At 39.9% G+C, this 26,637-nt stretch overlaps 1 protein-coding gene across 5 annotated transcripts in view; it reads left to right on the top strand.

Moving 5' to 3' along the window:
• The window catches only part of PIGN (phosphatidylinositol glycan anchor biosynthesis class N), a 106,515-nt gene that overhangs the window by 30,274 nt on the left and 49,604 nt on the right, over nucleotides 1-26,637 (top strand). For all 5 annotated transcript variants that reach the window (XM_070362065.1, XM_070362068.1, XM_070362064.1 and 2 more), the window contains 8 exons: nucleotides 11,059-11,137; nucleotides 12,741-12,923; nucleotides 17,000-17,139; nucleotides 19,594-19,693; nucleotides 19,798-19,890; nucleotides 21,495-21,586; nucleotides 22,884-22,992; nucleotides 25,378-25,486. In XM_070362065.1, coding sequence (XP_070218166.1) covers nucleotides 11,059-11,137; nucleotides 12,741-12,923; nucleotides 17,000-17,139; nucleotides 19,594-19,693; nucleotides 19,798-19,890; nucleotides 21,495-21,586; nucleotides 22,884-22,992; nucleotides 25,378-25,486 — 905 coding nt within the window. The remainder of the gene's footprint in view (nucleotides 1-11,058; nucleotides 11,138-12,740; nucleotides 12,924-16,999; nucleotides 17,140-19,593; nucleotides 19,694-19,797; nucleotides 19,891-21,494; nucleotides 21,587-22,883; nucleotides 22,993-25,377; nucleotides 25,487-26,637) is intronic.

Raw genomic sequence — 26,637 nt, 5'->3', positions numbered from 1 at the left:
CGTGCTAAGTTGCTTCAGGTGTATCCAACTCTTTGCGACCCCATGGACTGTGGCCCACCAGGCTCCTCTGTCCATGGGATTCTCCAGGCAGGAATACTGCAGTGGGCTGCCGTGCCCTCCTCCAGGGGATCTTCCCAAGCCAGGAATCGAACCCACATCTCCTGCATCTCCTGCATTGGCAGGCAGGTTCTTTTCCACTAGCACCACCTGGGAACCCATCTTCTATAGCACTAGTGTGTGCTGAGTCGCTTCAGTTGTATCTGACTCTGCAACCCATGGACTTTAACCCGCCAGGCTCTTCTGTCCATGGGATTCTTCAGGCAAAAATACTGGAGTAGGTTGCCATTTCCTTCTCCATATAGCACTAGTGGTCAATCCTAAAGGAAATCAACCCTGAATATTCATTGGAAGAACTGATGCTAAAACTGAAACTCCAATACTTTGGCCACATGATGCGAAGAGCTGACTCATTGGAAAAGACCCTGATGCTCGGAAAGATCAGGTCAGGAGGGGAAGAGGAGGATACGAATGAGATGGTTGGATGGCATCACTGACTCAATGAACATGAATTTGAACAAACTCAGGGAGATAGTGAAGGACAGAGAAGCCTGGCGTATATAGTTCACGGGGCTGTAAAGAGTCAGACACGACTTAGTGACTGAACGACGGCAACAACACAGCACTGGTGTAACAGTCGCGAACTCGAAGCGTTTACCCTCGAAATCACGTAATTACCAGTCAGCATGGCAGCTTGCTTCTGTGCGCGTGTGTGTGTGTGTAGGGGAGCAAAAACAAAGCGAAATTAGGATTTCACAAGTCAAAATTAATTATATAATATAATGATATATATAATAATGTTAGTGAAATATTATACTAATTATATATGTCAAAGGTAGAATTATCATTTGGAGAGTGTCCCTAGCTGTAAGGTCATCACATATGCTTATAAAGACTATAAGCCAAGTCTTTATCAATTAGAATTAGAGTTAGAATTCTAATCCACCAATTGGAATGTTCCCTATAGTATATCATATAGATATCATATGCATCTGTTTATTAATAACACAGTAGTATAGTCAGACCTAACTAAATAAATAACTAAATAAATATTTTATCAATTCTTGGTATGAAGAAAATACACAGGACGTTGAAAATAACAGCTACCTTAGGTCAACAACCTTACAAAGACTTACCAGGGAGATGCTCTTCTGCAGGAGGTTCAAGTGCACGTTGCCTGATTTCTTCCCCTCAGCCCGGAAGCTGACCGTGACCTTGCCCTGCTCTGAAGCTCAGCACCTGCCTGGCAGCCGCTGCTAGCTTTGTGTCAGCTGGGGACCTGACAGAAGGGCTGATTCTCATCCATTGGCTCACCCATCCTGCCTGCAAACTTTTCTGGCTGAAAAGCACCACGTGTCAAAAGCCTGCAGCATGACCAAAAAAGCCCAAGATAAAATAAAAAATTAACTTACGAGGAAATAGATAGTTGAAGGAATAGCAAAGGATGAAAAACATTAAAGTCTTGAAATCCTCAGAAGTATCTGAGAAGCTGTTTTATCCATAAGACAAAAAGTGGCTCAAACTTTACAAAAGGAGGAGTATAGGGTGCATTGTTTAAAAATGGGAAATGTGTCTAAAACCTCATGGAATGATAAATTGTACAGGAATGAGGAAAGGGGAGGCCAGTCTTCCAAATTAGAACAGCAAGTAGACCTCAAATGAAGTGAAATGGATTTTCAGTAATATATGGATTGATGAGGAGCTAGAGGAAACACTAGAAGTCATCATTTCTTCATCCCTCTTGCAGTGGAAACTTTAGGAAAAGGAAACATTTGTTTACAGTGTGTGACAACCGAAGATGTGACGTGATTTGGAACAACTGAGGGAGACGACTTGGTCAGAGCAGACATAGGGAGGGGTTCATTTCTGTATTGGGAAGCTGAGAGTTGAGAATGATGGGGCAGAGATTTATTGGTTGTCATTATGCCCCTCTGTACTATTTATTATTATTAAAAATTATATTTGTGTATATGTGTGTGTGTGTGTGTGTGTGTGTGTAAGGCACTTTCAGTTCAGTTCAGTTCAGTCTCTCAGTCGTGTCTGACTCTTTGCGACCCCGTGGACTGCAGCACACCACGACGCCTCCCTGTCCATCACCAACTCCCGGAGCTTAATCAAACTCATGTCCATCGAGTCGGTGATGCCATCTAACCATCTCATCCTCCATCATCCCCTTCTCCTCCTGCCTTCAATCTTTCCCAGCATCAGGGTCTTTTCAAATGAGTCAGTTCTTTGCATTAGGTGGCCAAAATATTGGAGTTTCAGCTTCAGCATCAGTCCTTCCAATGAATATTCAGGACTGATCTCCTTTAGGATGGACTGGTTGGATCTCCTTGCAGTCCAAGGGACTCTCAAGAGTCTTCTCCAACACCACAGTTCAAAAGCATCAATTCTTCGGTGCTCAGTTTTCTTTGTAGTCCAACTCTCACATCCATACATGACTACTGGAAAAACCATAGCCTTGACTATATGGATGTTGGTTGGCAAAGTGATGTCTGCTTTTTAATATGCTATCTAGATTTGTCATAGCTTTTCTTCCAAGGAGCAAGTGTAATTTAATTTCATGACTGCAGTTACTATCTGCAGTGATTTTGGAGCCCCCCAAAAATAAAGTCTGTCACTGTTTCCATTGTTTCCCCATCTATTTGCCATGAAGTGATGGGACCAGATGCCATGATCTTAGTTTTCGGTACGTTGAGTTTTAAGCCAACGTTTTCACTCTCCTCTTTCACTTTCATCAAGAGGCTCTTTAGTTCCTCTTCCCTTTCTGCCATAAGGGTGGTGTCATCTGCATATCTGAGGTTATTGATATTTCTCCTGGCAATCTTGATTCCAGCTTGTGCTTCATCAAGCCTGGCATTTCTCATGATGTACTCTGCATAGAAGTTAAATAAGCAGCATGACCCATATATAGCCTTGACGTACTCCTTTCCGGATTTGTAACCAGTCTGATGTTCCATGTCCAGTTCTAACTGTTGCTTTTTGACCTGCATACAGATTTCTCTCAGGAAGCAGGTCAGGTAGTCTGGTGTTTCCATGTCTTTCAGAATTTTCTTTAGTCGTGTTCAACTCTTTGCTACCCTATGGACTGTAGCCTGCCAGGCTCCTCTGTCCATAGGATTCTCCAGGCAAGAATACTGGAGTGGGTAGCCATTTCCTTCTCCAAAGGATCTTCCCAACCCAGGGATTGAACCCGTGTCTCTTATGTCTTCTGCATTGACACTTGGCTTCTTTACCACTAATGCCACCTGGGAAGCCCAAATATATTAATATATATAGCTTTTATAAAATATAATTTAAAAAGAAATAAAAAATAGAAAATCCCTGGTGGCACAGTGGTTGGGGCCTGGTGCTTCCCTGATGTGGGCCAAGCTCCATCCCTGGCGGGGAACTAAAAGTATGCAAGCTGTGCAACGCAGCAAAATAGATAAGTAATAAAAATGGTGAATATTAAAGTGATTTAAAAGATAGATACTTTAATCATTGGCATGAATCATAAAGTCATGCAGTCTATGGGCACAGATAAAAAAGAAGTTTCTTCTTTCATATAAATTTTAGAATCATGTTCAGTTGTATATAAAATTCTTTAGTTATTTTAATATACTTAGGAAGCAGTTGGAGAGAATTGACATTTTTTACAGTATTGAATATTATTTATTTATATCTTCTGTTATATCCCTAAGTAAAATTTTATCATTCTTCACCCAATATACATTTCTCATTATTTTATTCCTAGATATTTTATTTCTAAATATTATGAGTAGTATCCTGTTTTTCGTATTATAGATGCTCAGTATACCAGGAAAAACAGTTATCATCATTTATCATTTGAGTACAATGGGTTCTTTAATTTTCTCTATTCCAATGAGTTTTTTTGTCATTTCTACACATCTCTTTCAGTCACCTTTATATATTCACCTAATGTCAACATTGTCTGCTTTGAAACTACAATATAATTATTGGCACATAAACATTATAAAAGATGAAAGTATACTGAGGTTACACATTCTTTTTGTACAACAGAGCTTCCCTGGTGACTGCTGGCAATGTGGGAGACCCGGGTTCAGTCCCTGGGTTGGGAAGATCCCCAGGAGAAGGAAATAGCAACCCACTCCAGTATTCTTGCCTGGAGAATTCCATGGACGGAGGAGCCTGACAGGCTACAGTCCATGGGGTCGCAAAGAGTCAGACAGACTGAGCGACTATCACTCACTCACTCAGGTTCTTGTTACAAGTAATTGTTCAATGAAATCCTTCCTTCTTGAATAAGTACTGTATTTTTTTTTCTTATAAATATATTGTTCACTCATTGGTACGTGTGAGAAAATTTATCTCTGAGGTATTGAGAACTGAAAATTCAGTCTTGAGATTTTGCTCAGGTGATCAATTTCACCAGCATCACTAGATTTTGGTTTATTAATGTCTCTTTACCATTCTTCCGTTGTCTTATTTAGTCTTTTTTAGCATGAGTAATTGATGAATAATGTCATAGTTCTTAGGGTGATGAAATAGTAAATGTATCATCAAGATTCAGAAAAACAAGATTGCTAGAATCTTACATCTTAAACTTGTTAAAGGGGCCAGTGGATCCATGTGTTCCCTGGTGGCTCAGTGGTAAAGACTCTGCCTGCAGTGCAGGAGACCCGGGTTCGACCCCTGGGCGGGGAAGATCCCCTGGAGGAGGGCATAGCCACCTACTCCAGTCTTCTCATCTGGAGAATCCCATGGACAGAGGAGCCCTGCAGTCCATAGGGTTGCACAGAGTTGGACACGACTGAAGCGACTAAGCAGCATTTTATTCTGTTATTTAAAAGTAAGTAAATTTTATTTTCTTGTATATTTTAAAGACCTCCAAGGAAGAATAAAAATCATGAAATGCTCATGACAGATAGAACTGCTCAAAAAAACCCCTCAAAACTAAAATTGGGTCTAATGGACCCTAAAGCTATGCCTAGAAGTGACCAGCAGGTGGGGCTGCATGACTAGAAAAAGTAGTTTGCCTGCGAAGGTGACTTGGAGGAAAAACATACCCTATTTGAAAATTGTGTACTATAGAGGCCAGAGTAAAAAAAAAAAAAAAAAAAAAAATTCCATGAAATAAGAAAGGTCTCTTAAGAGATAGCATAGGAAAAAATGGAGACGGGAAGGAGACATTATATTGTGCTGTGTGCTTTTGCTGCTTCAGTCTTTGCGACCCCCTGGGCTGCAGCCCACCCGGCCCCTCTGTCCAAGGGATGCTGGAGGCGGCTGCCATGCCCTCCTCCTGGGGGATCTTCCCAACCCAGGAATTGAACCCAGGTGTCTTTAAGTCTCCTGCATTGGCAGGTGGGTTATCCACCTGGGATAGTATATTAATATCTTGCCATTTGAAGCCAAAACATTTTGTTAATATATTTTACTTAAAAATCACCATATAAATTCAGGGAGCGGAAATAAATGTTAAAATATTTCAATATGTTTTTCCACTAAAATAATAAAAGATATATATATATTTTTTTACATTTCTTTCAGTCTGATACAGATTAAAGGTCCTCCCTTAGACCTTTTTTTTTTTTTTTAACCAGCAAAAGGAGTTTATCTTGGAATAGCAGAGAATTGCAACTTGGGACAAGCAGACAATGGTGAAGCGTAGGCGCACCTGTAGAGCGGAGGAGGGGCGTGCCGCAACGGAAGGGAGGGCTCGGGCAGGGCTGCGCGGCTCCTCCTTGGCGGCCGGGCGGCGCGCGCTCTTGCTGGGCCGGGAGGACACCTTTCCTCCTGCCCGGCTCGGCGAGCAGCGGCCAGTGATCGGGGCTTCCTTCACTTAGATGCTATTTCCTTTATTCATTTTCATGCTGCTCTCAAAAGTGCCTCAGTTTAGTTGAAAAAAAAATTATAAGGATTATAAGGGATAGTTGTTCACCTCAGGGTATTTTAATAAGGCTTCAGTCGTTTCTGTTTCCATTGTTCCTCTGCTGCTGCTGCTGCTGCTGCTGCTGCTAAGTCGCTTCAGTCGTGTCCGACTCTGTGCGACCCCATAGACCGCAGCCCAGCAGGCTCCCCCGTCCCTGGGATTCTCCAGGCAAGAACACTGGAGTGGGTTGCCATTTCCTTCTCCAATGCATGAAAGTGAAAAGTGAAAGTGAAGTCGCTCAGTCGTGTCCGACTCTTTGTGACCCCATGGACTGCAGCCCACCAGGCTCCTGCGCCCATGGGATTTTCAGGCAAGAGTACTGGAGTGGGGTGCCATTGCCTTCTCCACATGTTCCTCTAATACTTAGTAATACTTCATTTGCTTTAGCTTTAAAAAAACTTCTCATTTCTACCTTAGAGCAAATTTAAATATTGGTTTTAATGTGAATCTTTCTACCACTTCATCTGTCTTTCTTACTATTTACTGTAAGTGTAATTTTCTACCTTAAACTCAAAATAATCATTAAAAGAGTAACTTTTATACATCATATACCTACATAGGAAAATATTTACTTTATTGTGACATGAAATATAATATAAGCTTCTACATCATTGGTCAGTCTAAAGGAATGCTGATTATTCTAGAAATAATTTTTCATCCCGTTTTTCTGTCTTTGTCTTCTTGATAATGTCCTTTAAATAGATATTCTAAAAAAGAATGTTCTAAATATCATTAGGTAGATCTCTAAAGCAAGTGAAATATCTTTGTAATAAAAATGTAGTGGATAAGATGTAATACTTCAAAGGGTAGCCTTTTACAGCGATTTCACTCTCCAAATACTAGTTTACCCTGAAAAACTGATGATGAAATTCGTGTTAATCCTGAAACGTGATTTAGTTTCTTCTACAGCATTCAAACAACTACATGAGAAGAATGGAACAATAGCAAGCACAGCAAAGAAACGTGCACAACTAATATTTATATTCTTTTTACTTTTTAGCTAAGCTTAGCATGTTGATAATAGATTCTTTTAAAACTTGATGTTAAAGTTCATCTCCCCTCTTACCAGGACTTGGCCTCTGTTTTTTTATCTGAGTTTTCCACGTATAAATTCTTCTTATAAAACTCCTCTCATTCATCTTCAGACTTCACTTCAAAATCTGTATTAAAGTAGGTAAAGTAATTCCAGATAGCTTTCTTTTCGTGTCTTTTTTAAAAATCCAGAATGAACGTTGTATATTTTTATTCTCTTGTCTTTTAATTTATTTTATTCTCTTTAGTCTTTATTTGTTTCATTCTCTTTTGGGTCCCCAAGTCCTGGCTGCATGGGCTGCCGCATTTTTGTCTCTGCAGTCTGGTCACATTGCCGGGGGCTTTGCTGGACTCTCTGGGTCTCAGCAGCGGCTGTCTGCCCAGGCTCTCAGTGTTTTTCCTGGTATCGGGATGTTCAAAGGGTCACAGTTTTTAGAATGTTGGTTTCCTTCTGTGTGGTTTTCTTCTCCTAGGCTCCCAGCTCTTCAATTCTTGATGGTCTGCTAGCTCTCCAGTACCTTTAAATTTAATTATTTTTAAAAATTTTATTTAAAGAAGGTAATCGGAGGCTAGTTACAACACTGTGTTGTCTCTGCCATGCCTCAGCAGGAGTCAGCCGCATGTATGTCCCTCCTCTGGAACCCTCCTCCCGCATGCCACCCCATCCCACCCCTCTAGGTTGCCACAGAGCCCCGGATTTGAGCTCCGTGTGTCAGACAGCAAATTCCCACTGGCTGTCTAACTTCCACACGGTGATACATGCGTCTCCATGCTGCCCTCTCCGTTAGTCCCACCCTCTTTTGTTTGGTCAGGCTTTCAGATTGTTACTGGTGGGAGCATTGGCATGCCTGAGTTTTTCCATCAAGCTGTGGTTAAATTTTAATGTTTTAATTATTTTATTTAAAAAATCTGGCTCATCAAATATGAATGAGAAAGTAATGCATCTCCACAATAAAAAACCACACAGATGACCACGGGACGTCCCCGTGCCTGTGCTCCGTCCTTCACAGCCTTTGCTCCTGTGGGCAAGGCTGCAGTCTCTCATGTCTGTAGGTGCATCTTGAGTGCACACGTATGTCTGTGTATATATCCCTTTTGCTAACATCTTTTCGATTTTAATTATGAAACTCTTCACACTGAGAAGAATAAAGACTATAATAAAAATCTTTGTGCCTACAATCCAGGTTTTAGAAATGTCAACATTTTACCATATTTCTTTAGATCTTCTTTCTCTTAAGAAATAAAATGGTGTAATATCATTGAATCCCCATTTTTAAAATCTGTTCTTTTTTTTTTTTTTTTTTACAGTTCTCCTTTTTCTGTTCAGTTTGATATTCAAGATTTACCTGTATGGAGCACACAGACCCCTTCTTCACTTTAATTTATATGTGCTGCTCCTTTGACTACTTCCTTGCCAACCCCCCACTTAGCTTATTGTTGTTATTTGTTTTGTCTTTTTTTCCATGATGTTAAAATATCGTACCTTAATTCTGGACTTTCCATTTTTCATAAAGTTTCTTTATATTTAAAATACGTGATACTAAGACTTATTTTGTATCCTTCTCAACTTAACAGAAAACTAAAAAACAAATTACATGGGGAATAAGAGTCTTTAATGTCATAATGCTCCAGTGAGGTTTGTTTAGAACATTTTAATGAACATTCTGATGTCCAGGAATTAATTTCTGGACAAGCTTTTCCCCTCTTTTTAGAAAGTGTTAGGTGCTTTCAGAAGAGCAGCGAGCACGCCTCTGTTCTCTTCCTGTTTTAGGTCTGCGATATTTTGATGGCACTTTAATCAATTAAGATATATTGATTGATGTGCTTTGCACTTTCCTAAGCATTATTGATATTAATGAAAATAATTAACGGCCTGCATGGAGGTTAAAATTTAGTTGGAGAGAAATGAATTGGTGATTAGACCACACTAAAGTGCTAATGGCGTGAGGTGAAATTTGGAGTGGGTCATAAAGGATGATGCAGATTTGATTTTGGAAAGCAGAGACAAGAGGATCCTTATGAATAATAACTCAGACGTGAATGCGAGATAGATGATGATTGAAAAGCTTAACCATTTTATAAAGCTGAGAGTTTATATTTGGGATAACAGGAAATTAAATAGAATAGAAGGAGATGGTCATCAGTAGTCCAGGAAGTTTAGAACTGATGAAGTAGACAATAAGATGCCCATCTCAATGTCAAGTTCATTAGAAGATTTTAGGATGTGGAGTGGATTAGAACAAGGAGAAGGGAGATCATCTTAGGAGGTTTCTTTAGAACTTTGGAATTACATCTTAGATGTAGCCTTCAATGAGTGCCTGTGCCCTTTGGCCCAGTAATTCCATTTCTGAGACTTCTAAGAAGATATTCCAAACTGCGAGGTGTCTGAAAGACAGAGAACTGGGTCATGGCAACATTTTGAAGTAACTTATTTTTCTTCATGAATTCCTGCTTCCTGGTACCTTTTCCTCCAAATCCCAGTGAGTCCCGGGATCTTCCTCCAGTCTGGTGAAGTGTTTAACAGTAGTGTTAGTCGTTCGGTCATGTCTGACTCTTTGCTACCCACGGACTGCAGCCCCCAGGCTGCTCTGTCCATGGGTTCTCCAGGCAAGGTTACTGGAGTGGGTTGCCATCCCCTTCTCCAGAGGATCTTCCTCACCCAGGGATCGAATCCAGGTCTCCTGCATGGCAGGCAGATTCATTACCATATGAGCTACAGGGAAGCCCTGACAGAGTGTGTGGGTTCCCATGAGTTGGAGGATCTGAGATTCCTCAAAGTGGGCACGGGTTCTTCTTAGTCAGGGGTCTGTACAGAACTCGAGGGAGCTCACAGATGAGTTTCTATGGTTCTTGAATTTTCTTAAAATCTTATGTAAGATTTTGAATCATGTTTATTTTGAAAACTCTGGAGTGAGTTTCAGATCCTGAAAGATGTCTGTGACCCACCCAAATTAATAACAATGCGTAAAGAGGACTTTCCTGCAAGTCACCATCTTACCTCTTTAGAAGCTACTGAAACCAAGTAGAAAAAAGACAAGTGATTATATGTTGAGCTATATGAAATTGTCAAAAAATTTTTAGTAGTTTTTGACGTACAGAAACATCAGCGTCATATGATCTGACCTAATACATTCTTCAACATTTTTACACTTTTATAATGTAAAGGTATGCACTTTAGGAATGTAGATTCTAGTTAAGCAGTTTGTGTTCAATTTTGTGTTTATACTTATTTAAAAATTACTTATGCAGTATTAGGAGTGTTGTTCCTGTGTCTTTAAGGTTTTTACTGTGGTAAAACAGGGTAGGGAAACGGTAGAAAGAGAAATGAAAGATAGGGAAACCAAAAAAGTATATGGTAGAGTACCAAAATTGCAAATCGATTCAGATTTTTGACTGACTACTTGCTGGTTAAGCTCTGCCCAGCTCTCTTTGATAATGAAAACTGTCGGGCCCTGTCTGGCTCAGGGACAACTGAACCCAAGCCTCCCACACTGCAGGCAGATTCTTTACCAGCTGAGCCACAAGGGAAGCCCAAGAATTCTGGAGTGGGTAGCCCATCCCTTCTCCAGCAGGTCTTCCCGACCCAGGAATCTAGCCAGGGTCTCCTGCACTACAGGTGGGTTCTTTCCCAGCTGAGCCACAGGGAAACCCCCAGGGACACAAGATAGGGTAATGAATCCGCCCTGTCTGTTACATCTACCACAAGCGTGAGAGGGCTGAGTGTTGTAATGCACATCACTCGTTTGCTGTTTCACTGATTCTATTGATCTAATCATACTTTTCTTTGTTAGCCAGAGCATTCCATTTCTTCCAGTGATGTGTTGTGTGACTGTTTTAAGTGGAGTTTGGCAGTTGCAACTTTGAGTCCAGAAAACCAAATTTAACTATAAACTATTTCTCGGGAGAGTTCAGATAACCAGCAAAGATGCAGTTTGGCTCAGAGTTTGTTTCTTTCCCTCTTTCTCAATTTTCACTATTCTATTCTTTTATTTTCAATCAAGCAAAAAAAAAGCAAAAATATAATTGAAATGAGAAAACATTTTAAACCTAAGCCTTTTTTTTTTTCTCTTTTATAGGTCGCTATCTGATACTAAACAGGCCAACATTTTAAGAAAAGCAAGATACTACATAAAACAGAAAAAGTATGATGAAGCAGTAAGTATGCAGGCCTTGTGTGTATAAATAGCTGATCGTTCAGGTATGGAGAGGGGCAGATATGATGAGAGCAGAGTGAGCCAGCCAGGGAGCTGTCCTGACCCTGCATGGAAGGGCTGAATTTCAGAAGCAGCTGCTTTGGCCCCATGGATAGACTTCTCTAATTTCAGACAATGTTGTAGGTGAACTTTTTTAGGTTAATGTTGTTAATGAACGATTGCTATTTTCTGTAATGAGAAAGTATGTCCCAAGCCTCTGTCATCCTGCTTATGCGTGGTATTTTAGAACGTGACATACTCGTACATTTAGAGCTGGCTTCACACTATCATGTGGTTTCCCTGGTAGCTGAGGTCAAAGCATCTGCCTGCCATGCGGGAGACCTGCGTTCGATCCCTGGGTGGGGAAGATCCTCTGGAAAAGGAAATGGCAACCCACTGCAGTACTCTTGCCTGGAGAATCCCATGGATGGAGGAGCCTTGTGGGCTACAGTCCATGGGGTCGAAAAGAGTTGGACACAACTGAGCGACTTCACTTTCACTTTCTTTCACTTTCACACTATTATAAATTTAATAGTTTATTCTGAAGCTTTGACTTTTCCCAATTCCTACCCCGTTGTCTTTTTTATAAATTTTCCTCTTTGTTAAATGGTCATAAAAGTTTAAAGTAAAAGAGAATTCTATTTTCATTTCTAAAATTGCCTAAGTAGTACAATGGCATTTCTAATGCTTATTTTTATTATAGTTTTTCAATGGCAAATTACTCTCCTCTTAAATATTAAGCTATTTTAATAATGTTTTGTAACTGATTGGATTGGGAAGATCCCCTGGTAAAGGGAAAGGCTACCCACTCCAGTATTCTGGCCTGGAGAATTCCATGGACTGTATAGTCCATGGGGTCACAAAGAGTTGGACACAACTGAGTGACTTTCACTTTATAACTGATTTGGGTAATCTAATAATAATAAAGTAAAAAAATATAAATATGGGCCTTTCTGTTAGGGACATATAGAGCCATTTTTTAAAAAATATTTTTACTTTGTATTAGGGTGTAGCCAAGGAACACTGGTGGGATAGTTTCAGGTGAGCAGCGAAGGGCCTCAGCCATACACATACATGTACCCATTCTCCCCCAGACTGCCTTCTCAGCCAGGCTGCCGCGTAAGTGGGCGGAGTTCCCCGTGCTACGTCGTAGGCCCTTGTTGGTTATGCATTTTAAATACAGCAGTGTGTACGTGTCCATCCCAGACTCCCTGATTGTCCCCTCCCGCCTCCCCAGCAACCACATGTTCACCCGCTAAGTCTGTGAGTTAAAGAGCCATTTCCTTCATGTGTCCTCTGAAGAGAATGAATTCACAAAATGAATCATGTAAAGTCACTACACATCTCATCGATAGTTTGCACTTAAAATATCCTTTCTTATCAAGATTTTAAATTTTATTTTATTCAGGATTTTTTTCTTATTTATCCCTTGCAAGAAGACCCTTGAACAACCAGAATCTGTTTTTGCTGTGCCGTCTGCAGTTACGTTAACTGTAGTACCTTCCCTCCCCCTGACGCCTGGTTCTCTCCTTTCCGCGTGGCCGCTGTGCCCCCGCTCCCTCCAGGTCTCGCTCTGTCGGCAGCTGATCCACCTCGCCCTGAGAGGCCTGGCCTACTACCACACCTATGACAGGTTCTTCCTGGCTTTCAACGTCGTCCTTGGTTTCGTGGGATGGACCTCTTACGCGTCTCTGTTGATCATCAAGTCTCACTGCAACCTGATGAGAGGCGTTAGCACAGAGGCCAAGGTAGGTTCAGAAAAACTGAAGATTCAGGCGACACTGCCAGGCCAAAGGCCTGAGGAAGGAAATGGAATCTGACCAGCTGTAGAGCGCTCGCTTAGGGTACGCGTTGTTCCAGGCCGGCTCTCTCGTCCGCTTTTGTCGCGGTGGGTCTTTTTTTCTCGCTTTTGTCACGGTGGGTCTTTTTTTCTCAGAAATCTCTATTTCTTTACTGGGGAAAAGAGCGTATCAATAATAAGTCCTGTAACAGAAGAGAGCTATAAAGGTAGCTGTGTAGTTTACATTCACCTATGGCATTAACTGTGTGGACTTTCTGTTTATTTGTATATTTATTTAGCGTGTTATAAGTATTCCATATCTTTCTACAGTATAGGTAATCAGAAAACAATTTCAGAGCGATATATTTAACTTCATCTGATATTAAGTTTAGGAGCTGGAAAGAAATAAAATCACTTGTTCAAAATGTTCCTTTTAAAACAATATGGATATATTTTTGGAACTGTCCTTCCCTTTTTCATCTTTCTAAAATTCTTAAACATGAATTTCCAGAACTTCCTCTAATCCTCATTTTAAGAACTAGTCCCTCATTTATTGTACTTTCAACACCAAACAAAAAAACCAAAAAACCCCTGTTCTTTAGTAATACTTTATACAACTGAGAAAATATAACAGTACATATATGGTTTACTATATTAAAATACTTTACTCTTTAAAATTTATTACTGTCATTTACCAGGGATAATATGCCACTTCCATTTTCTTTACTTCATTCTCTAATGATGATTACCTTGTCCAAATCTTCTAAAAAGTAATATATCCGGATGGTGTATTATTGATAGTAATAGTCTGTACACATTTCCAACAGTAAGTTTTTTCAACTTTATATTTTATTTTTCTATAATGGAAGGAAGAACAGTAGTGTTTATTGCATTTTTATAGTGCTTTAATGCATCTTAAATTATTTAACCCAAGTAATTTTCATTATTTGAATGATTGTGAAATGGGCTAGAATAAAAATAATTTCTTACATGACAGGAAAAGAGACAAAAACAAAGATGTTTTAGTGAAGGATGTATCTAGGCATTCAGCTGGCTATTTGAAGTTTATTTTGCCCCTTTAAGCTTGTAACAGTGCTGGAAGCAGGCTGTACAAAAGAGGAGACTGGAGTTGTTTAAGTAACTTGCACAAGGCCATTCGGCTAAGATGGGGAGGAAGTGAGGTTTGAGTGCTGGGTAGTAATGCCAAGTGCCTTTGCTGTCCACTTGAAACCATCACAGCATTGTTAGTTGTCTTTTCTCCAATATAAAATAAACAGTATTTTAAAAATTGCCCCAAACTGACCACTGCAGTTGAGTTCATTAAAAGTATTTTGAACCCTTTGGTTCTGTTTGCGAAAACATTCTGGTTCTTCTTCAGTGAGAGTTTATCATCTAGTGAAGTGACAGCATCTAAGCAGTTTGGGAGGAAGAGTACATTGCCAGAAATCGGAAGCATTGACGAAAAGGGGCCGTGGAGAGCAGTTGGGGGTAAGGGAGCTGCAGCTGCAGAGCCTGGTGCCTGCGGTTGGGGAGCATGGAGGCTTCAGCAGTGCGTGGTACCCCGGCTCCCTGGAGGGACCGCACGTCACCGAGAAGGGGGCTGGTCGACGGCTGGGAGGGAGGGAGAGAGGAGCTCCCAGCCAACACTGCCCTCCTCTCCGGACGTGGGAGCAGACGTGAGACAAGCTAAGTGGTTTAGCCAGTGAAGAGAGTGAAAGTGAGTCAAATGGTTTAGCCAGACTGACGGCAAATAGAACAGAAGCGCTGAAATTAACTTTTGGTCTGACTCCAGCTATGCTGGGAAAAATTGAAAGCCGGAGGAGAAGGGGGTGACAGAGGATGAGATGGTTGGATGGCATCACCGACTCAGTCTGAGCAAACTCTGGGAGTTTGACACGAGTTTGAGCAAACTCCGGGAGATGGTGAAGGACAGGGAACCTGGTGTGCTGCAGTCCATGGGGTCGTACACGGGGACACGACCGAGCGACTGAACAACCACCACCAAAGTTGATGTCACTTCTGCCTGACAGTGTCCCTCAGACTATACAGGTTGTTTCTGATGTATCACCATTACAGACAGGTCTGCAGTGAACATTCTCTTTAAAGGTAATTTGCCACAGCTCCTCCAAGTTGAACTCTGCATTTAACTTGCATCCGTTCTCTGCTTGCTAGTTCAGACGTCTTTTGCTTTAGAAGTAAATATCCTTATTTATCTGCATGCTTTCCTGTTCCCTTGTTACTTGGGTAAATCTCAAAAGGTTAACCTCTTAAACCAAGCCCCGTGATTCCATCTCTGTGTGGATTAAATTCCTTCTTGGTCAGCACCTCGTACAGAGCGTGGCATAGACCGTGTGACTTAAGAACTGTTGGGTGGAGGGATAACCTCAGTGCACACAGCATGGTTCATTATCCTCAGGTGTTTTTTGGAGGATCTGGAAAGGCCCTGAGTTAATTATGATGAGGGAGAAAATGTCTCCCATTCCTGTTATTTAAAGTTCTTTCCATTTTTACTTTAGCTGAACTGACTTCTTTTTGATTTGGTTTCCTACAAGTAGATATTTATTTGTAATGTCTGTTGCTTTATGTGTCAAATGTTTGGATAATTATACGATACTATGCTGACCTGGAAGATCCCTCAAGGATCTTTTTACGTACTTGTTTAAATTTATTTTCTTACGATTTTGCTCTTCTCAGAGTGATGTGAAACCAGTCTCAATCCCTACAGTGCTTGCCTGCCTCAGGCACCTTCCGCGTTAGGGCCCTCCCTGTCCGTCTCTGCGTTCTGCCCCTTCTCCTCCTGCCCCCTTGCTCGGGGTCCTCCATCCTGTCTGGCCTGTGTCTCCATTTCCAGGGCCAGTCACTGGGTAGGTTTCTCCACTGACTGCTGGGACTAATGCAGAGAAGAAGAGGAGAGAAGGAAAATAGAGGCGATAATAGGAGCCGTTATTTCTTAAGCAGTAGTAATATTCTGGGCATTTTGGTAAGCTCTTTTCATAATCTCATTTAACCATGACTAGCCCTGATAAATAGATACGGATATTATTATTCCCACTTTATAGATGGGATGAAATTAAGTCTCAGAATCTTCAAGTTTTGTTTTTTTTTTCTCCAGCTCATGGTCATACAGGGAGCAGGATTTGACAGAAGCAGGATTTGAACTCTGATCTGTGTAGCTCCAAACGCTTAATCACAGTGCTGTGTTTTACCTTCCTTTTTAAAACCCTGCTCTAGTTTATCCTTGGTTCCTCGCTCCCTTTCTGGTGACATTTTAGAGCAGAAGGGAGGAATTATAAAGGGGGAAACTCATTTGCTTTTCCTCCCTAACCTCACCTGCTCCAGAAGGTAATTCGTAATTCTCCCCTTATTCAGCGTGGGCAGCAAGGCAAGGGGAAACAAGGAGCAGAGGCGAGAGGGCGCCGCCTGGCCCTGCAGTCCTGCTCCTTCCTCCCGCTGCAGTTAGCGCGGCCTTCATCGGCGCGCTCTTGTCCTCATCGCTGGCCTTGCTGCCCCCGACGGGCCTCATTGCTCCCGGCCCAGAGCACCCGCAGGCCTGCCGCGTCCACGCGCTGCCACTGAGCGGCTCCCTTGCTGCTTGGCGGGGGGCAGGAGCGAAGATGTGCCCGAGCGATCCTCCTGTGGTTAAGCGGTGGGGAGAGCAGCGTGCGCGGCTGGTCAATTGAAGCTGGAACAGATAGAGGCGTTGTTCCCAATGAAGTTCCACCGTTTACTGTAGATCCAGTGGGCTTTTGTGCGCTAGGCAGTGAGCTCAGTCAACATCTATAAATTGTTACTAAGGAGAGCTATGCTCAGAGTTCCAGACGAGTTATTTGACAGCAAACTGTAGGAACGTCGTCCCCTTAAATGGAGACTTGCCTAAGTGCCGCAGTCCCAGGCTTCCCGCTATTCTCCAGTGACAGGTTTCTTTTAAAATGCAGTTCTTAGATCGATCATCTAGTTGTGGAGTCACTGAAAGAAAGTAATATGTTTCCTTTACTTCATAAAATGTCTTTTAAGAGTGTTTTCAGTGTTCTGTTTGACTTGCAGAACCCCAGCCGTCTCCTGCCGTGTGCTTTTGTAGCCGTTGGCGTTTCCGTCACATTCTTCCTGCTGATTCAAGCCTGTCCCTGGACTTACTACGTATACTGTTTGTTGCCATTGCCAATATGGTACGCGGTTCTCAGAGAGTAAGTAATGTGTCTTGTGGTCTTGTTTCTCACTTCACTGACAGTTACATCTGTATTTCAAAGGCATTAAGTAGCATAAGTAGATTTCTGTAGCATAAGTCATGAAAGAGACTTACAGTACTGTCAAATCTCCCAGCCCTCTGATTTCATGTATAACAGCATAAATGGTGCATATAAACATCCTCTTTTTTTTTTGGCTGCCCCTCACAGCTTGCAGGGTCTTCGTTTCCCAACCAGGGATCAAACCCAGGCCCTCAGAAGTGGAAGCATGGAGTCCTACCCACTGGGTCACCAGGGAATTCCCTAAATACGCTTTTTATTTTACTTTTCCCTTTTGACTTCATCTTTTTTTCCCTGAGACAGCTTTGGCCTCGGTTCCTTTCTTCATATATCTTTTAGAAGAAAAATCTGGAGTGAAAACAAAATAATTAACATGGATTGTTCTGTGTCAGGAGTGGCTTGCCTTTTGAAGTCTCATCGTCCCAGTTTCCAGCCTATCTTTATCTTTCACGAGGCAGTTTGCATGCTTTGGCTCCTTACATTATTGCCCCTCCTTTCTCAGCTATCATGTAAACCTAGATGAATGAAAGTTTGTAATTAAATTCAATCTAGTAATGTGTACTTGCAAGGATTAGGGGAGATTATTCCTGTATGCTGTGGTTCCATCTTTTAGTACTTCCTCACAGGTTGAACTTGAAATGGACTCTATCATCATAGAAAACATCAAGGCCGAGCTCTCGTGCTCTTTAAAACAAAATTGCTGAAACGCTGGGTTGGTTCATGTTCATAGGAAGTGAGGATCGTGGTGTGGACCGTGTTGATTTCTGCATCTGCACCAGTAGTCTAGAATATAAACTTAATCTTGGGCATCCTTTGAGCAAGCCAGACCCCAGAAGCAGACCAGGGAATGACAGTGCAGAATAAGGTTCTTGTCAGGGTTGGCAAGCACGTTTGAAACGATACAATGTATGTTTCTATTCTAATTTGTGTTAACTCCAGCTTTGATCACCTCTTCTTAATATCAAAAATAAAAATTAATATTAAAATATTTTAAATATTAACTTTTTCAAATACAAGGTAAAAAGACACTGACGAAAGAACAGCCTGTTACTTTTCCATTTGAAAGGAATACATTGCTGGTTACACATATTTAAATCAATTTTTTCTAATGTCATTTTTTCTGGTTTAAAACTTTTTAGAATGAGAAGTTTTATCTAAAATTCCCTCCTAAATTATTAAATGTTCTATTTGTGAAGAGCACATGTATATTTAAATTTTAAGGGACACTGTGATTTTGAAAATACGCTGTGTTCTGTATCTTTTTGATAGATAAAGAAAATAAAACATCAAATTTCACTTTTCTTCTAGAAAAAAACTAAGTGATTTTATTGAATCATCACTGCTGAGAACAAAAGAAATATTCTCCTTTTGACTGGTGTTAGCTTTTCTTCCCTACATGGTACTTTAGTTGTTTTGATGACAATATGTAACCAGTTTTTAATTAGAAAAGGTTATAAACCAAATCATACTGACATTTTATAATTGCCTACTTAATAACGCACTACAAATGCTAAAAAATTTTTTCTAGTGATAAAAAGTAAAACGTACTCAAGTATGTAATACATTTTAAATGGTTGTGAAGTCACATTTAATTATAATTAGTGTACGATTAGTGACATCTTAAATTGAGTTTGGAAAAGGTTATTTTGCCCAATGAAAAAGTGCAATTAAGATTTTCTCTACCTAGATTAAGTTGAAGACAGTTGAGATTTCAATATAAAATTAATTTTAGTGAATTTTAAAAATGTTGTCAGTTTTTATTCATTTGGGTTCATTTATTTTATTTCTGATGTTGTATCTGTAATTGCATGTGCCCGTGTTTAAACTCTAGAGAAGGAAATGGCAACCCACTGCAGTATTCTTGCCTGGGAAATCACATGGACAGGGGAGCCTGGCAGGCTACAGTCCATGGGGTCGCAGAAAGTTGGACACAACTTAGCGACTGAACAACAAAATTTTTTAACTCAGATCAAGTAAGACTCATTTATTGTCATTAATGTTTATAAAAAACCAAGCAAATTATTATGATCATTATCAACTTAATTCAGAAGATACATTTTTCCTAATATACTTACAGATTTCAAAAAAGATGTAGGTAAGTTAAAGCATTGAAACAAATCTGTTAGAAATTATCTTAGTTTTTGAAAGATCTATGAATCGAAAATTTCCTGTTTTCTACACACAAGATTTTAATGTTTTTTTCAAAAAAGATGTAGGTAAGTTAAAGCATTGAAACAAATCTGTTAGAAATTATCTTAGTTTTTGAAAGATCTATGAATTGAAAATTTCCTGATTTCTACACACAGGATTTTAATGTTTTGCTATACGAGAACTAATTTTTTATACTCAACATAGGTTATAAATAATTTTTTATTAAATAATCCTGTTACACAGAATCCCAGTTATTCAAGGCTTTGTCACCTTACTGTCGACCTTCCCTCCACGACGCTTCCTTGGATACCTCTTGCTCTTTATCCTGGGAGTTGAAGTATTAGTAAGTAATTTACCACTTACACGTTTTCAGGTCTCTTTCATGCACGTGCATATCTCGTTGGCAGTGACCTCCTTTTCCCTGTCTTCTTTGAATTACATTCTCAGGTGCTCAGTTTCTTCTACCGCTACATGCTCACAGCTGGACTCGTTGCACTCGCCGCTTGGCCGTTTATCACTGCGCTGTGGACTCGAGCAAAGGTACAAGTACTACTCACTTCAACCCTGGGCAGATTCGTAGTGACTTTTTTGGATATGTGTTTTAACTCTGGGAATTGTTCATTTTTTAAGAGAAGCATAGAATGTGTCCTTACATAAAGATCCTGATCCTTTTGACAGGAGGACTGAGGTTGACTTAAAGGTGTCAGTGATTCGTGTAGATTTTCATAGCAAAGTGAACTCATCTTCTGGTGATTGAAATACTCAAGAAGTGCAGTTGATACATCCTTCTCTGAAAGGCTTCCTAGGTTCCTTTAGCCTCAAATGTCTAAATGCCACCGAGGAGCTGCCCAGAGCAGAGCGCGGGCAGGAGGGGCCGTGTTCTGGGCTCAGATCCAAGGGGTCACGTCCCCTGGTCCAGGGCCCCATCATGCTTTCTCTGGAGAAGAATTTGTTCATGATAGATGATTTTAAAATAGAATTACTCCTGATTTTCGGGGTTTTTTGTTGTTGTTGTTTGTTTTGTGTATGTTTTGCAGAGCTTATTTTTTATGCATTACATGTATCCCTGAAGACAAATGAGAATACACAAATAAGCAAAGATTTAGGAAAAAACCACCCACAGTCCCGTCACCCAGACATTGCATGTTGTTAACTCTTCTGGATTTTTTTCCTACACATTCATTCTTAAAGAGGAAGAAAGGAATCATCCTATACTTCATATTTCACAACTTTTTTTTTTTTTTACTGAATCATTATTGTAATTACCCCTGATTTTCTGCCTTTAACTATATAGGCAATTACAATGTGCTACAAAAAATATTCTCATGTTTCCACTTTGATGCTTTTTGGTGGAAGTAGCACGAAGATAGACATTTCTTCTTTCTCTTCTATGAGAACCTACAAGATGTTCCAGTTAGTGGAATTATTGATAATTTTTTGGCCTTAATCTAACTACAGAAATGTTTTTACTTTTATCCCTCCTGGATGTAATCATTTCATAGTAGGCCAGCTTTCTCGAAGATGTCATCAGCGTACGGTAGACTATAAATTGAATGAGGCTTCCCGGTTGGCTCAGTGGTAACAAACCTGCCTGCCAGTGCAGGGGCCACAGGAGATGTGAGTTTGATCCCTGGGTCAGGAAGATCCCCTGGAGGAGGAAAGGGCAACCCACTCCAGTATTCTTTGTTGGCATAATCCCATGGACAGAGGAGCCTAGTGGGCTAAAGTATGGGGTCCCAAAGAGTCAGACACAACTGAGCATGCACAAAGAATTGAATGAAGTGCTTGCTTTGAAAGAGTTTAAATACTGGTTTAAATCCTGGCTCTTTCATTTACTAGTCATAGATCTGGTGCTACACACTTTGACGTCTCTGAGCTCAGTATCCTAATCTGAAATACTGTGAATAATATAGCCTACCTCTTGAGGTTATTGTGAGAATTAAAGGAGATAATACCTAAATCATACTTAATAGAGAGCCTCCAACTTAACAGATCCTTCACAGGTAGTAGCTATGTTACTTTTAGACTAAACGAATGTAAGGCTTTGAATTTTCCTCTTAGTTTCACAACCATGTAGTCTGTGAAACAACGAAGACAGTTGTTTGTACCATAATGTCTAAAGATAACTTTTTTCTTTATTTTAGAGCATCTCGCTGAGTTGGATTTTCTTCTGTTTGCTACTGGCCGTGTTCCCACTTATGCCTGTTGTAGGACGAAAGCCAGATATCTTTCTAGTGTATGGACACTATTTTAACTTACTTTCTTTTGAATACAATTGTTTTTCTCAATCAACACTATATGAACCACATCTTGGCCATGAGTTTAAAATCATGTGAACAACCTGGAAGTTAAAATATTAATACTAAACCATGAGTCATCATTTTGGCCCGGCTCTGAGAGGCATTGAAACTCCCTGAAGATGCTTCTGGGCCTTCATAAAAAATGAAATTGTGCCAGTGGTAACTTAAATTTCCAACAATTTAAAAAATGTCTAGAAGCTCTTGTATGTTGGGGGAACCAGTACATGATTTCACATGAAAAACATGTTCAGTTGCTGAAATTAACAGGTCTAAAAAGCTGCTGATGACTGATACAATCTGTCTTTGCCTTTGAGCAAGTCCACATTTTTAATGCCTTAGAAAGATGAAATTCTCTTCTACTTTGAACATAAAGATCTCCACTGGGGAGGGGGGCATCTCTGTGCACCTTGACAGCTTTCTCATGTTTAATCATGTATGCGGTTAGAAAATTCTTTATACCTTACTTGAATTCTCCTTGCTGCTCTTAGGTTTATTTCCCCTCAATGTGTCCCAAACGAATCTGTAAAATTACTGGTTACCTGTGTTTTTAATTTTAAATTATTATCATATAATCTATTGGCTGTGTGTGTATGTGTGTATTGGGAAGCTAAATGATCATTATTTCATTACCTTTTACTCTCTTGTTTTCTGATCATGTAATCATCTTCATTACTTTCTTTTGAACTCTGTGTAAGGAAATTTTTTAGCAGTCTAACTCAATCTTTAATAGATGAGGGTATTCTTTTTAACTGAAAGAAACCACAACAATATTTTTAAAGTATATGTTAATTTTAAAGTATGTGTTATCTAAAAATTAATACATTTATTCTCATTTCTGTGAGAATAATAATTATGGACTTAGATTAGAAATTATTCTGTGAAATCAATTTATCTGCAGAGCTCAAAAAACAGTATTGAATTCTAGGACTATTCTCTCTTAGCCATACCTTATGATTACTAAGTGAAAACATTTTGCAGTTGTTTTAAACTGTAAACAGCATGTGCAAAGATGAATTCAAACATTTTGATTTATTTGTTACTTCCCATTGCTCTGATTCTCTTGTCTCTGTAAAGACCCTTCCGCTCCTTTCATCAGTCTCTCCCTGTCCGTCCTGTTCAAACACTGTTGATACAGATGAGCAGGACTCAGGCTGAGAGGAAAAGAAGTTTATAAATAGTCTCCATATAAGTTTGCCACTGACCTATTCTATTGTGAATTGTGTTTTAAAACAGAGTGGGTGCAGGCTTGCTGGTTCTTCTACTCTCCCTGTTTGTTGTAACATCTGTCATAAAAAGAAAAGATAGTTTTATAAATGAAGAGCTGGTGTTACATCTATTACAGGTGGGTTACAGATTTTCAATAGTATGTTATATATATGACATGATAAAATGCACCTTATGGTTGTATTTAATTATCTCGTTCTTAAGATGCCATCATGTTTTTACTACTCAATAAAAAGAGCAGAGAAGAGAGTTTTCTGTTTAAGATATTAAAAGGAAATACATTCTCTAGAAGGAATAAAGGAAATACATTCTCTAAAGTAGCAAAAAGGTCAACAGGAGCTGCCCCCTGCCCCCTCGCCGCTAAATGCCTGGAGAGCAGAGATTAAGGAGGTATAAGTCTACTTTGGCCACCTGATGCGAAGAGCTGACTCATTGGAAAAGACCCTGATGCTGGGAAAGATTGAGGGCTAGAGGAGAAAGGGATGTCAGAGGATGAGATGGTTGGATGGTATCACCGACTCAATGGACATGGGTTTGGGTAAACTCTGGGAGTTGGTGATGGACAGGGAGGCCTGGCGTGCTGCGGTCCATGGGGTCACAAAGAGTCAGACACAACTGAGCAACTGAACTGAACTAAACTGAAGAGGTATTGACCAAGAGGTTGAACTGAAAAGGGCTTCTTCTGTTCTGAGATTCTGTGTTGTCCTCTTTAGGGTCAGGAAAGAATAAGTTCTTTGAAGTGAAAGCAGCCGCTGAGTATGTTTATATGAAGATTAGCCACTTTAAGACTTCAGATGACATGCTAGGAGAAAATAAACTTCACCTTGGTTGGTGGCTTTGGAGTGGTGACAAGAACTTTGAACTTGATGTTTCCAAATTGAGTTAATTCCCAGCTACTCTTTGTACGTAGATGTGTGATTTTCAGTAATAGAGCTTCAGTCTGCTTGTTTTTAATCAGTAGAGACAATATTCAATAGGGTGGTAAGAGGTTATATGATGTCATATTCTGTAAAATGATAGCTTTACTGTAGATAAGAATAGAAGTCACTTTTTTTTTTTCCTTTTAAACAATAAAAAATAAGCCACATCTAGAACATTGATTAAAAAGAAAACATATCTGACTCTTCTCAAAAAATTTACTCAGAGTAAAGCTGGGATAATAGTTGTTCTAAGAACACTCACAAATTAAAATATACAACACATGAAAGATGTTAACTCATTCTGGAGAACAACACAGAACATATGAAAAAGAGAAATATTTTCATTAAAGATCCTATCAAGCCATTGAAACATATCTTTTCATTGTATTTGGTACACGGATTGGCTTTACACTAAACCATAGTAGCTTTGACAAAATTTACCTGCAATAGTGAATATTTTGACAAAGGTGAGTGTTTCTGCATCTCACTCTTAGGAACAAAAAATACCATGTTAAAATTCTTATGGATTTTGTTAGAAATGCTCCTAAATATAAGGTAAATCTGATTAAAAAAAAATTCCCTTATATTAACCTTATTAATTTGCATTCACTCCTCTGTTGTGTACCATGTATACATATATGTTTGATTTGAAGATTTGTGTTTTTTCACATTTTAACGTATCTGAAATGAGAATGTGTCTTACAATTGAAAGGATCCTTGGATTGTGTCATAGATTTATTGACAGCATTTCTCCTTAATTCACTGAAAACATGAGTAAATTAAATGTGTCTTTAGGATTTGGTGATCAGGTTGCTAATCTGAACTTGAAGAGAGTTTACTTGGTTCACAACCATAGTTTAGCTCATTTCTTAAACTGGCTGTTAATCCACTAATTCAGGGGTCAGCACACATTTTTCTGAAGAGCCAGATTGTACATATTTTAGGCTTGTGGGCCATATGGAGTCTTGTCAGTTTTCAGCTCTACCATTGCAGGGCAAAGGGAGCTATCGACAATAGGTAAACGAATGGGAGTGACTACAACAGTAAAGAAAACAAGATTTCAATAAAGCAGCATTTCTAAAAGTAAGCACCAGCCTACAAGCCATAGTTTTCCAGCTCCGCCAGTTTATGTGTACTCCCTAAAGAATTCTACAGTCCTTGCATTCTCAGCACCAGTGACCCCTCAGGCCACAGATGTGTACTGAATGTGTAAACAGACCTGCCGTGAGTGAGGCCAGAGGGGGAAGACATTCAGGCAGACACACCAGGCTGTGTGCAGTCCACCCTCTGCATGCCCGTGATTTAAGAAACCTTCAAGATTGAGAACGTATTCCCAAGCAGACACAGTGTGGTAACGTATGTTGAAAGTGTAGAGTGCCTCATTCGTGCTTATAAAGGACGGCCCTTTGCTTAGTCCAGGAATTCCGACTCTTGGTCTTGGCCACAGGAAGGTGAGCTGGTCCAATTTCAATAGCATTTTGGCCAGATTCCAGCGGTTGAAGCGGTTTTCTAAGTATCTTTCCAATATATACCTGGCCGCTCCCCACCTCCTCTCTTCTCACGTCTTCTGGGTTTGTTTTCAGATGCTGAGCGTCGTGTTTTCCATGTGTGTTGTGTACGGCACCCATCACAGTCTACTCAAGAAACAAGGACTGCCTCTTCTTAATCAGATTGTTAGCTGGACAATATTAGGTAAGAGGTCAATCAAATCGAATGAGGTGACTTTCCATCAGGGTACATCTTAAAATCATCCATTTACATCTGTATTATTGTTACTGAAACAAATTTGTTGTGAGAAAATAACGAGTACCTATTATTTCTGTCTCTTGCTAGAATTTGATAAAGAAAATTAGAACTCTTGTGAGCATTCATGTGTTAATAAGAATTCCTGAGAGAATATTTATGACTTGATAATAAGGCTGCATATTTATTCACACCTGATAAAAAGTGATTCCAGGGGGGAAGAAGGTTTTGTGAAGAGATTGCTATGCTGAAGTTTCATGTCAGTTCATAAATTCTCAGTTCTTACACAGGGACTAGGAAGCAGTTAAATTTCATCTGTATTTCCCTTGCTGAAAATAACATTGCTTAGTCACCTCCCAACACCTCACACATCTATAAAGCCAGTTGTGTGTTTCAGAGCGCTCTCCTCTGTCGTTCTCTGGAGAATGTGCATGTGGAGTGAACACGCCATTTAAAGGCAGCCTCTTCCTTCCAGCTGGAAGGCAGGGGCAGACGGGAAGTCCAGATTTTTCATTAAAAAAAGGAGAAGACGACAGTTTGTCATGCCTATGAATGATGTGCTGTGCAGTTAACCTTTATTTGTTTAAAAATGCTTTTTGTTCATCATTTTAATAAAAAAGATTGTTGGGCGGATCTTTGCCTTACAAGGAGCATTAAGGGATAGGAGTGTTTTACCTTGGATTACTCTTAAAATCCAAGCAGATGTATAAAAATACAGCAGGAAACTGACATGTGTCTCTCCAAGTTTTGATTTGCACCTTTTCCAGACACTGTGGTCATTGTGTAAGTGGAGCTGGACAAGAAGCGTCTTTTGTAAATGTAACTCTGTTTTCACTGTATGAGTTTTATTTCATTATGGGCTTTATGTAGACTGTTCCTTTTAAATTATCTTGATTGCTGGAGTTACTATTTAAATTTATTCTACATGACAATAGACAGACTACTCTTGGATTTTTTTAAAAAACGTGTTCAGGTGGTACTATGTTCTGGTGCTCTTCTGTTCCCTGAGAGTAATAAGAGATCGCCTAAATGGGTTAACAGATTTGCCTCATGGTTAAACAGTCATAAGCCTTTCATCCAGGATGCCCTCCCGAGGGATC

The sequence above is a fragment of the Bos mutus genome, chromosome 24 (genome assembly GCF_027580195.1).
Source record: "Bos mutus isolate GX-2022 chromosome 24, NWIPB_WYAK_1.1, whole genome shotgun sequence".
NCBI lineage: Eukaryota > Metazoa > Chordata > Mammalia > Artiodactyla > Bovidae > Bos > Bos mutus.
Note: the sequence above shows the minus strand (reverse complement) of the source record. Positions and strands in the feature narration are given on the sequence as shown.